This window comes from Podarcis pityusensis (genome assembly GCF_964106645.2).
Source record: "Podarcis pityusensis genome assembly, chromosome: 1".
In the NCBI taxonomy this organism is placed as follows: Eukaryota; Metazoa; Chordata; class Lepidosauria; order Squamata; family Lacertidae; genus Podarcis; species Podarcis pityusensis.
The window spans coordinates 129,261,313-129,273,092 of NC_138028.1; the positions used below are offsets into that span (position 1 = coordinate 129,261,313).

An 11,780-nucleotide genomic window follows, 5' to 3' on the forward strand; every position below is an offset into this window, starting at 1 on the left:
TTGGTCCTAAAACAATACGATCCAGAATGCAGCTGTCTGATTAGTACACAGGAGCCACCCAATCCAGCTCCAAGTGGAAGTGAATCCACAACTTGATTGGCCTACAGGAGAATCCCGGAATTAGCCAATCACGTAGGGCCCATTGTGTAAATAATGTATATAAAGCAGACATTCTGGGAGAACTTCCATTCCTCCTCACCACTATGAGCTGAATAAAGAGCATGAAATCCACTCTCGACTCTGAGTATATTTCACAAACATTCTTTGGAACCTGAATGTCTGATGTGGCTTCTGCGGCTTTCAATTGGCTTCAGGAGCTTCTTGCAGCCCATCAGAAGCCACGCTTTGGTTTCTGAACGTTTTGGAAGTCGAACGGATTTTTTAAAAACGCTAGGGCCAAACTATATATTATACAAATACAGTCATACCGGATTCCGTTCGACTTCCAAGGTACGACTGTATTTGTATAACACATAGTTTGGCCCTGGCATTTAAAACAAAAAAATTTGGCATGCCCAGAAAACCTTGTGCAATAGTTTCACGAGATAATCTCAGGCGCAGCTCCTGTGTCATCGTTGTATGTGTGTGTGTTTGTCTTTTTGCAGGGAAACCAAAACAGAAGAAGGCTGTTTGGAAAACAGTTCCTTCTTCCAAAGAGAAGTCGGCAGGTGTGAAAAGATCAGAGGCTGCCGAGGACCCAAACCATGATGAAGAAAAAGGGGATGTTGCTGTTGAAATAGAGCAGATCAGTTCTCTTCTGGAAGGAGAAGGAGGAGATGAAGAGGAAAAGGGAGGCTTTTCTGATCAAAGCCCTCCTCCTTCCAGCCCTCTCAGGGAAGAACCCCTCTTGCCACTTGAAGAAGGTGAAGAACCTTCTGCTGAAGATGTTCTCCATCCTTCTGGACCTCATGCCGTTCCTGCTGAGGAGACGGCTGCTGTTGCCTGCCCAGTAGTTGCCCCTGCAGATGGCTCCCAGCCTGACACAGCCCTGAGCAATGACCCACCAGAGGTAAACAATGTCATTTTCCTGAAGAGCTGCTTTCTGAGTTCATTCTTGAACCATTTAGGAAGGGAGGTGTCAGATCCACGCAACCAGGGAGACCCATGAAGCCAGGCCAACACACACGTACTTGCCGCCTGTAAGCTTTCTCGCAGCTGTGCGAGAGGTGCTCTTAGATCACCCATGCGGCTGGATCTAAAAAGCCAGGAATGCAAGTTGTACCTGACGACTAACAACACGTTGCATTAAATGCATGAAAGTGCTTTCAATGTGGATGTAAAAGTAAAGGGACCCCTGCCATTAGGTCCAGTCACGGACGACTCTGGGGTTGCGGCGCTCATCTCGCTTTATTGGCCGAGGGAGCCGGCGTACAGCTTCCGAGTCATGTGGCCAGCATGACTAAGCCGCTTCTGGCAAACCAGAGCAGCGCACGGAAACACCGTTTACCTTCCCGCCGGAGCGGTATCTATTTATCTACTTGCACTGGTGGGCTTTCGAACTGCTAGATGGGCAGTATCAGGGACCGAGCAACGGGAGCTCACCCCGTCGTGGGGTTTCGAACCGCCGACCTTCTGATCGGCAAGTCCCAGGCTCTGTGGTTTAACCCACAGCGCCACACGCGTCCCACTGACAAACTTACAACAGTATTATTTCCTTGCACCTGGAAAATGTAACACATGACACTCTCAGCTTGTAATTCTTAGTACAGAAAGTATTCTCTGGGTGAAGCTTCTCTGTGTGAAAGAAAAAAGCAGAAGGTTCATGATGTTTGGGTTCTTCCTTCAGAGAAGCTGAGTACAGCCAGTGGCGGAGTTTCATGCTCTGGCACCGGGGGGGGCGGTGTGGAGAGCAGGCCGGGGCGGGGCTGGTGTATGTCCTGGGGGCGGGGCACTCTGCCTGCAGGGGCGTGGCGCCCAGCGCGGGCAGGGGGCAGCCACGATGGTACCCTACTGGGATTGTGTGCTTTCGAACTGCTAGGTTGGCAGGAGCAGGGACCGAGCAATGGGAGCTCACCCCGTCGTGGGGATTCGAACTGCTGACCTTCTGATTGGCAAGTCCTAGGCTCTGTGGTTTAACCCACAGCGCCACCCGCGTCCCTCTAAGGTCCACAAATAACAACACTTTGGAGGTCCCAAGCTGCAAGGTGGTTAGATTGGTCTCAACCAGGGCCAGGGCCTTTTCAGTACTGGTCCCGACTTGGTGGAACACTCTGTCACAAGAGACCAGGGCCCTGTGGGATTTGAATTCAGTGCTGCTCATAGAATCGTATAGTCAGAAGGGACCACGATCTGGTCCAACCCACTGCAATGCAGAAATCCTTTGCCCAACGTGGGACTCAGAAACGCAAGTTTCCCCCCCAATATTCACAGGATGCCGTTCTCATCAAAACGCCCACCCCTTCACAATTTAATCTAGATTTACTGTTTCCATGTTTTCGTTTCTGGTTTGGGTCTGGGTTGGTTTTTTTACATGTCAGTTTCCCTGCAGAAATGATAGATCCCGATTAAAAGGAATAAGGGGTGGGAATATGGGAGGGCATTCGGATGCAGACCACGCAATGTGCGCCGAGTTCACCATAAACTGCTGCGTGGAAGCATCCTGAGTCACAGCAAAGGCAAACTCCACATGGTTAACAATGTCAAAAGAGCCCTTCTGGATCCGGCCCAAGGCCCATCTCGTTCAGCATCCTGTTCTCCTAGTGTAGCCTTATTAGACTTTATCAACTGGTGGGGTCTGCGTTGCTCCTGGGAGGGAGTGTGGTGGCCTGGGAATCCGATTCAGAGGCTGAACCGGAGGAACCCCAGCCTGCACAGGAGTCCCCGCCTCCAGGGCCGGCTGAACTGGGGCAGGGGCTTGAACCTGAAGAGCCCTCACCTGTGCCGGATCCTCAGGAGCAGGCACCAGGTGAATCCTCTCTGGCTCCGGAGGTGATTGAAGACACAGTGCCTACAGGTGCGCCTCTCCCAGCCCTGTCAGTGGAAGGTGAGTCTCCCCCTGGGTCCATTAACCCTCCAGCCTCTCCTGAGCTTCAGAGGCTCAGGGCAGAGAGGCGGAGGGAACTGGTTTCTCCCAGGAGGAGTGCTCGCCTTAAGGCCAGGAGAGGCAGGTCTCCTGGGGGTCGGGGCCGCCCCTGGCCTCAGAGAAGATAAAGGCGAGTCAGCCCGGTCCCAGGTTGCGGGAGCAACGTCGTTGAAGAGCTGTTTCAGCCAGCACCCTGTCCTGTTCCTCGAGAGTTCCTGTCCTTGCCCTGCTCCTCGCCCTGGACCCCACTTCGCCCGTGGAGGACTGTCTGCCGACCCTCGACTCAGGTCCTGGACCTCGCCCCACGGTAACCTCCCCCTGGGACCAGCACAGGGAGAAAGGAGGTCAACTGACACCAAGGTTGATTCAGAGAAAGAGTTTATTCTGCTCTCCGGATAGCAGAAGGCACTTGCGTGGTCAGTTCACAGCAAGTCCAAAGAGAAAGAAATTTCATGCAGTATATATATCCTCCAGGCACCCTCTCCCCCCTTCCCCAGGAATCCAGCCACGTCAGCTTATACATGCAGGTTGACACCACAGATGTTCCTGCTCCGGTACTCTTAACCATAAAAGGGTGTTCCTCTTCCTGTACTCTTGACCATATAAGGGTATTCCTGTTCTGGCACTCTTATCTTGGGGTAAGAAGGTCACCAACTCTCCTGGCGCTGTTCCCAGACTAGGTCTGTGCGTCAGAGTGTGGTCAGGATGTAAGATAAAACCCAGATGTGCCATCCCTGCTCCACTGGAACAGCCAAGGCCATCCATTGCTGTCACGGACTGATAAGGGAGAGGGCTTTGAGCACTTGTTTATACAGCTAGCTTTCTGTTTATACATTGACTCAAGCTCAAGTTAATGCATTTTAGAAATGCTCCCTTGGAGAAGGAAAATGGGGATTTTGGGTCAGTTTCAAACTCACTGCACAGAAACCCATTCCTTCACTAGCGGCCAACCAGAGGCCTCCAGGGAAACCCTTGAGCAGAACCTAAGCACAACAGCACACTCTCTCACCTCCCCCCCCCCCTTGTGCTTCCCAGCCACTGGACCCGCCTCGGAACAAGCAGGAGGAGAAACTCTCGCGAGAGCAAATGATAGCCGAGAGGGCCGAGAAGAGGCGGCTTGCGGTGGAGAGAAAACGGAGGGAGCAGGAGGAGCGGAAGCGGAAGGAGCAGGAAGAGCAGGAGCGCATGGAGAGGATGAAAGAGGAAATGGAACAGGAGCAGCAGAAGAGGATGGCAGAGATGCGGTTAGTGAGGGAGGGGGGAGATGCCCACCATCAGGGGTAGGAGAATGAGCAGGAAACACACACACCCCTCTCCAAATGTAGCAGGGCCAACTTGCCAAATGAACCACAGATATCTGTCAGCCTGCAGCGTATCCTCAGTGTCCTACAAAACTCCCTGCATTTCTTCCAACACGCAGCCTCCCTCGCTGCCTTTCTTCCAACACCCAGCCTCCCTCCCTGCTTTTCTTCCAACACCCAGCCTCCCTCCCTGCATTTCCTCCAACACCCAGCCTCCCTCCCTGCATTTCCTCCAACACCCAGCCTCCCTCCATGCCTTTCTTTCAACACCCAGCCTCCCTCCCTGCCTTTCTTCCAACACCCAGCCTCCCTCCCTGCATTTCCTCCAACACGCAGCCTCCCTCCCTGCCTTGCTTCCAACACCCAGTCTCCCTCCCTGCATGTCTTCCAACACCCAGCCTCCCTCCCTGCATTTCCTCCAACACCCAGCCTCCTTCCCTGCATGTCTTCCAACACCCAGCCTCCCTCCCTGCATGTCTTCCAACACCCAGCCTCCCTCCCTGCATTTCCTCCAACACCCAGCCTCCCTCCCTGCATTTCCTCCAACACCCAGCCTCCCTCCCGGCCTTTCTTCCAACATTCAGCCTCCCTCCCTGCATGTCTTCCAACACCCAGCCTCTCTCGCTGCATTTCCTCCAACACCCAGCCTCCCTCCCTGCATTTCTTCCAACACCCAGCCTCCCTCCCTGCATCCATTCCTTCAGATACGTAGATATTCTTTATTGTTTTATAGATGCACATCAGCACACAAAAATTTACAGTTTTTAACTCCATTGCCTCCGCACCCCCGGAGTTTGCATTCTGACAGTCAAAAGCGATGTTGCCAATTCAGAAACCTTCATTCAAACTTGTCCAATTTGCCTTTGCATCAGAATGTGGTACTAAGTCCTAGTGTAGGCCATTCACAGTTACATCCCAAACCCGAAGCAAATGAGATCCGACATTTGCAAAACGGAACTTGTAAATATTAAGCGTGAGTCAGGTTTCCTGGCAGATTCCCATGCTATACCAGCCAATGATTCCTAGACTTGTCTCCCCTTTATTTAGGCTGAGTCTACACTAATCTGTAAAAATGTTATGAAAGGCTATTTTTAAAAGTAAAATAGCTCTCAGTGCCATTTCCCATTGCCGATGGATCGCTGCTCTGCGGTGCCCTTTGGTGTCACATTTTTATAACCCATTTTTTAACGTTATAACAGACCAGTGTAGATTCGCCCTATAGCAGTGTTGGCCAAACTTGGCCCTCCAGCTGTTTTGGGACTACAGTTCCCATCATCCCTGACCACTGGTCCTGTTAGCTAGGGGTGATGGGAGATGTAGTCCCAAAACTACACCATCTCCCAGTATGCCCCATGGAGAGCCTCAAGGTCCATAAATAGCAACACCCTAGTGGTCCCGGGCCCTAAGGAAGTTAGATTAGCCTCAACCAGAGCCAGGGCCTTTTCAACACTAGCTCCGGCCTGGTGGAACGCTCTGCCTCATGAGACCAGGGCCCTGCAGGATCTGATTTCTTTCCACAGGGCCTGTAAGACAGAGTTGTTCCACCTGGCCTTTGGCTTGGAGCCAATTTGATTCCCTCCCCCTCTTTCTTTTGTCTTTTTCCTTTCTCCTCCTGTGATGAGGCTGCATTTTAATATTTTAATGTTTTAATATTTTAATGTTGTATTTTAATCTTGTTTTTAAGTTGTATTCATTCAACTTGTTTTTATTATTGCTTGTTATTGCCCTGAGCCCGGCCCTGGCTGGGGAGGGCGGGGTATAAATAAAAATTATTATTATTATTATTATTATTATTATTATTATTGTTATTGTTATTATTATTATTATTATTGTTATTGTTATTATTATTACTATTACTATTATTATTATCACTGCCCTATAGAATGCAATGGCTGGCTATCTGGCTATCTCTCGTTCTCTCTCTCCCACGGCGGAGAACCCCAAGCCGCTGCTTCCCTCCCGAGCCAGGCAAGCATGAAACCTGGGAAATTTAAGGGACATCATCAATAAGGGACAGCAGCAGGACACGGCGCTAGGATCAGGGAGTTTCCCGCCAAATAAGGGACGGTTGACAGCTATGATTCGCCCTATAGCAGTGATGGCCAAACTTGGCCCTCCAGCTGTTTTGGGACTACAGTTCCCATCATCCCTGACCATTGGTCCTGATAGCTAGGGATGATGGGAGATGTAGTCCCAAAACAGCTGGAGGCCAAGTTTGGTCATCACTGCCCTATAGAATGCACTGGCTGGCTATCTTGCCCTTTTATTAGAGATAATAAGGAACCTGCAGCCCTTCAAATGGTGTTGGGCTTCAGTTCCCACCGTCCCCTGACCATTGGCCATGCTGGCAGGGCCTGATGGGAGCTGGAGTCCAGCAACATCTGGGAGGACCACAGATTCTCCATCCCTATAAGCTAAACTCCTCTCCCTTGTCTTGTGGGTCCCCTTGCTTTCGCCTGATGTGCCCATGACCTACTTGGACCTTCCCTCCAACGGACGCCTCTTCGTTTCAGTCTAAGGAAACAGCAGCTGGAAGAAGAGCGCCGGCGGCAGGAAGAGGAAGCGGCAAGGCAGCGGCAAGCTGAGAAGGCAGCCCAGGAACGTGTGCGGCACCAGCAAGAGGAACTCCGCAGGAAGATCCTGGAAATGCAAAAGAAAAAGCAGGAGGAGGAGCGAGAACGAGCAGGTACGCCAAGGCAGGCCTTAGTGTCTGGATCAGTTCCAGGTCTGAGGTGGGGGGGGGGGGAACCTTGATAAGATGCCCTTCATGAGCTCCTCCTGTCAGTCAGTGTGTCCCCCTATTCTGTGAGCTTATCCACTGGCACTACAAGCTACCGTTTTACTGGCATTGGCTCCCAGTACGTTTCCGAGCACAATTCAAAGTGTTGGTGCTGACCTTTAAAGCCCTAAACGGCCTTGGTCCAGTATACCTGAAGGAGCGTCTCCACCTCCATCGCTCTGCCCGGACACTGAGGTCCAGCACCGAGGGCCTTCTGGCGGTTCCCTCATTGTGAGAAGTGAGGTTACAGGGAACCAGGCAGAGGGCCTTCTCGGTAGTGGCACCCGCCCTTGGAACGCCCTCCCACTAGATGTGAAGGAAATAAGCAGCTATCTTATCTTTAAAAGACATCTGAAGGCAGCCCTGTTTAGGGAAGTTTTTAATATTTAATGCTGTATTGTTTTTAACACTCGATTGGAAGCCGCCCAGAGTGGCTGGGGAAACTCAGCCAGATGGGCGGGGTATAAATAATTTATTATTATTATTTATTATTACTTCTCACAAAGCCCTCGAGCGCCCAGTGCCATGTCATGCTGGGATGCTGTGGCATGTTAAGATGGCAGCCGTGTGTGTATGTGTGTGTGTCCTTTTAAATATATTACTATATAATACTAATTGGGTACTCCGCTTATCTCTGGACTTCAAACTGATCACAGCAGCTATCAACTATTATTATTATTATTATTATTATTATTATTATTAACTGAATTTTTATACCGCCCTCAGGGCAGTTCACAGAACAAAATCAGAATATAAAAACCACAATATATATAATCAAAATAAAAACAACAATCCAATAACACCCCCCCAAAAGACCACATTTTAAAAGGGCATAAGATGTCAATCAAATCAACCAAAGGCCTGGTTAAAAAGGAATGTTTTTGCCTGACGCCTAAAGGTGTATAATGAAGGCACCAGGCGAACCTCCCTGGAGAGAGCATTCCGCAGACAGGGAGCCACTGCAGAGAAGGCCCCGTTCTCATGTTGCCACCTTCCGAACCTCTTGAGGAGGCAGCACATGACGAAGGGCCTCAGAAGATGATCTCAGGGTCTGGGTAGGTTCATATGGAAAGAGGCGGTCCTTGAGGTATTGCGGTCCTGAGCCATTTAAGGCTTTATAGGTCAAAACCAGCACTTTGAATTGGGCCCTGAAACTAATTTGTAGCCAGTGCAGTCGTACCAGGATCAGTGTAATATGCTCAAACGGTGTAATATGCTCTATTACACCAACTACCATATTTTTCGCACCATAGGACGCACTTTTTCCCCTCCAAAAATGAAGGGGAAATGTGTGTGCGTCCTATGGTGCGAATGCAGGCTTTCGCTGAAGCCTGGAGAGCGAGAGGGGTCGGTGCGCACCGACCCCTCACGCTCTCCAGGCTTCGCACACCTCTCCGCAAGCAGCGGGAGCGGTCCCGCTGCTTGCGGAGAGCTGCCAGCATGCCGAAGCCTGCGCGCGCTGAGAGCAGCGCGCCCAGGATTCGCGCACCTCTCCGCAAGCAGCGGGAGCGGTCCCGCTGCTTGCGGAGAGCTGCCAGCATGCCGAAGCCTGCGCGCGCTGAGAGCAGCGCGCCCAGGCTTCGCGCACCTCTCCGCAAGCAGCGGGAGCGGTCCCGCTGCTTGCGGAGAGCTGCCAGCATGCCGAAGCCTGCGCGCGCTGAGAGCAGCGCGCCCAGGCTTCGCGCACCTCTCCGCAAGCAGCGGGAGCGGTCCCGCTGCTTGCGGGGAGCTGCCACCATGCCGAAGCCTGCGCGCGCTGAGAGCAGCGCGCCCAGGCTTCGCGCACCTCTCCGCAAGCAGCGGGAGCGGTCCCGCTGCTTGCGGGGAGCTGCCAGCATGCCGAAGCCTGCGCGCGCTGAGAGCAGCGCGCCCAGGCTTCGCGCACCTCTCCGCAAGCAGCGGGAGCGGTCCCGCTGCTTGCGGAGAGCTGCCAGCATGCCGAAGCCTGCGCGCGCTGAGAGCAGCGCGCCCAGGCTTCGCGCACCTCTCCGCAAGCAGCGGGAGCGCTCCCGCGGCTTGCAGAGAGCTGCCTGTTTGGGGGCTGGGGTCGGGGGAAGCTCGAGCTTCCCCCGCCCCAGCCCCGCGCCTGGGGGGGGGAAATAATTTTTTTCCTTTATTTCCCCCCCAAAAAACTGGGTGCGCCCTATGGTCCGGTGCGCCCTATGGTGCGAAAAATACGGTACTATCTACAACTATCTCTTTCCCTTAGAAGCGGAGAAGCGGAGGCAGAAAGAAAGGGAAATGCAGCTGGAAGAGGAACGGCGACTCTTAGCCGAGATGGCAGAAGAGCAGCGCTTGGAGTACGAGAGAAGGAAGCAGGAAGAAGAGGAGCAAGTGAGGCGTGAGGCTGAGGAGAGGAGGAGAAGGGAAGAGGAAGAGGCTAGACTTGCATTAGAGGAAGCAAAGAGACAAGCCTTATTACTGGCAAGGTACACAACTTCGTACGATTTGTCTGAAACTCTTGAGAATCAGTGCCAAGCAAGTGTATACAAACCAACCGAAGTCCTAGTGATTGCCATTCAAGTTCTAAATGGCTGCTCCGTGGGGTAGGAAACCTTTGGTCTGCCAGGTGTTATGAACTACCGTATTTTTCGCTCTATAGGACGCACTTTTTCCCCTCCAAAAATTAAGGGGAAATGTGTGTGCGTCCTATGGGGCGAATGTAGGCTCCTTGGCTTCAGCGATAGCAACACGAAGCCTCCGAAGCGCAGAGGGAGCGCTCCCTCCACGCTCCGGAGGCTTCATGTTGCTGTCACTGAAGCCTGGAGAGTGAGAGGTGTCGGTGCGCACCGACCCTTCTCGCTCTCCAGGCTTCAGGGATAGCCGCCTGAAGCCTTCGGAGCGCAGCGCGAGTTCCCGCTGCACTATGGAGGCTTCGGGTTCCTTTTGCTGAAGCCAGGAGAGCAAGACTCCTGGCTTCAGCAGAGAGGGAGAGCTGCGCGGCGCCCCTTCAGCCAAGCGGGAGGAGAAATGGAAGGGGCTCCGTTTCTCCTGCCGCTTCTCTGAAGGGGCACTGAGCAGAAAGAGGGAGAATTTTTTTTTCTTGTTCTCCCCCTCTAAAACAAGGTGTGTCCTATGGTCCGGTGCGTCCTATAGAGCGAAAAATACGGTACATTTCCCATCAGCACCAGGCAGTATGGCCAATGAGCAGGGATTATGGGAGTTGAAGTTCCACAACAAGGGCCAGAGGTTCCCCACACCTGACTTAAAGGATCAGGTCTCCCATATCAGCAGCCTGCCTGGTGCTTAAGATCTGTTGGGGAGGTTCTGGCTGGGGCATGACTAGTTCAGCTGTGAAACAGGGCCTTATCTGTGACTGCACCTAGATTATAGGACTCCCTGCCTCTGGAGGTGAGTACTTGGCCTCTTGTCTCCTTACCATCTGGCCAAGACATTCTTAGCCATTTGAGCTCGGTGTTTTAATGGATTGAGGCTTACCTTAAAGGTAAAGGGACCCCTGACCATTAGGTCCAGTTGTGACCGACTCTGGGGTTGCAGAGCTCATCTCGCTTTATTGGCCGAGGGAGCCGGCGTACAGCTTCTGGGTCATGTGACCAGCATGACTAATGAAGGCTCCAAGCAAACTTCCGTGGGGAGATAATTCTACAGACAGGGAGCCACTGCAGGGAAGGCCCCGTTCTCGTGTTGCCACCCTCCAGACCTCTTGTGGAGGAGGCAAACGAAAGAGGTCAATGGGCTCCTAGCTCTGTACTGGATAGTGATCATTGGTAGGACAACCCAACCTATACATGTCTATTCAGAAATAAACCCCACTGAGTTCAATAGGACTTACTCCCAGGTTAGTGTGTACTAGCTTGGTGCCTTTGCAGTGCATGTCTACTCAGTTCCCCCCAAATAACTGGAATGGAAGAGCAGGGAAGCTCCAGCTTGGGGGCCTGATCCATTTCAGCCAAGCCATGCTTACCAGCCATATAGGTAAAGGTAAAGGGACCCCTGACCACAAGGTCCAGTCGTGGCTAATTCTGGGGTTGCGGCACTCATCTCGCTTTATTGGCAGAGGGAGCTGGCGTATAGCTTCCGGGTCATGTGGCCAGCATGACTAAGCCGCTTCTGGCGAACCAGAGCAGCGCACGGAAACACCGTTTTACCTTCCCGCTGGAGCGGTACCTATTTATCTACTTGCACTTTGAGGTGCTTTCGAACTGCTAGGTTGGCAGGAGCAGGGACCGAGCAACGGGAGCTCACCCTGTCGCGGGGATTCGAACCGCCGACCTTCTGATCAGCAAGTCCTAGGCTCTGTGGTTTAACCCACAGCGCTGCCCTTGGCCTACCTTACCTAGGTCTGATTTAGTGTTTCATTCCCTGCTGTTTCATTGTATTATGTCATTAGTTGTGTGGTTTTAAAAAAAAATATTGTAAACCACGCTAAGGACAAGTTACGGTATTTTTTACTCTATAAGACTCACTTTTTCCCTCCTAAAAAGTATGGGGAAATGTGTCTTATGGAATGAATGCAGGCTGCGCAGCTATCACAGAAGCCAGAATAGCAAGAGGGATTGCTGCTTTCACTGCGCAGCGATCCCTCTTGCTGTTCTGGCTTCTGAGATTCAGAATATTTTTTTTCTTGTTTTCCTCCTCCAAAAACTAGGTGCGTCTTGTGGTCTGGTGCGTCTTATAGAGCAAAAAATACGGTATATGCACTGTACAACAGAAAGTA

General features: G+C 52.1%; 1 protein-coding gene across 1 annotated transcript in view; it reads left to right on the forward strand.

Moving 5' to 3' along the window:
• KIAA2012 overlaps positions 1-11,780 on the forward strand; it is a 90,678-nt gene that overhangs the window by 75,604 nt on the left and 3,294 nt on the right. Inside the window, exons 17-20 of the mRNA XM_081015784.1 lie at positions 606-1,009; positions 4,058-4,266; positions 6,837-7,009; positions 9,312-9,531. Coding sequence (XP_080871910.1) covers positions 606-1,009; positions 4,058-4,266; positions 6,837-7,009; positions 9,312-9,531 — 1,006 coding nt within the window. The remainder of the gene's footprint in view (positions 1-605; positions 1,010-4,057; positions 4,267-6,836; positions 7,010-9,311; positions 9,532-11,780) is intronic.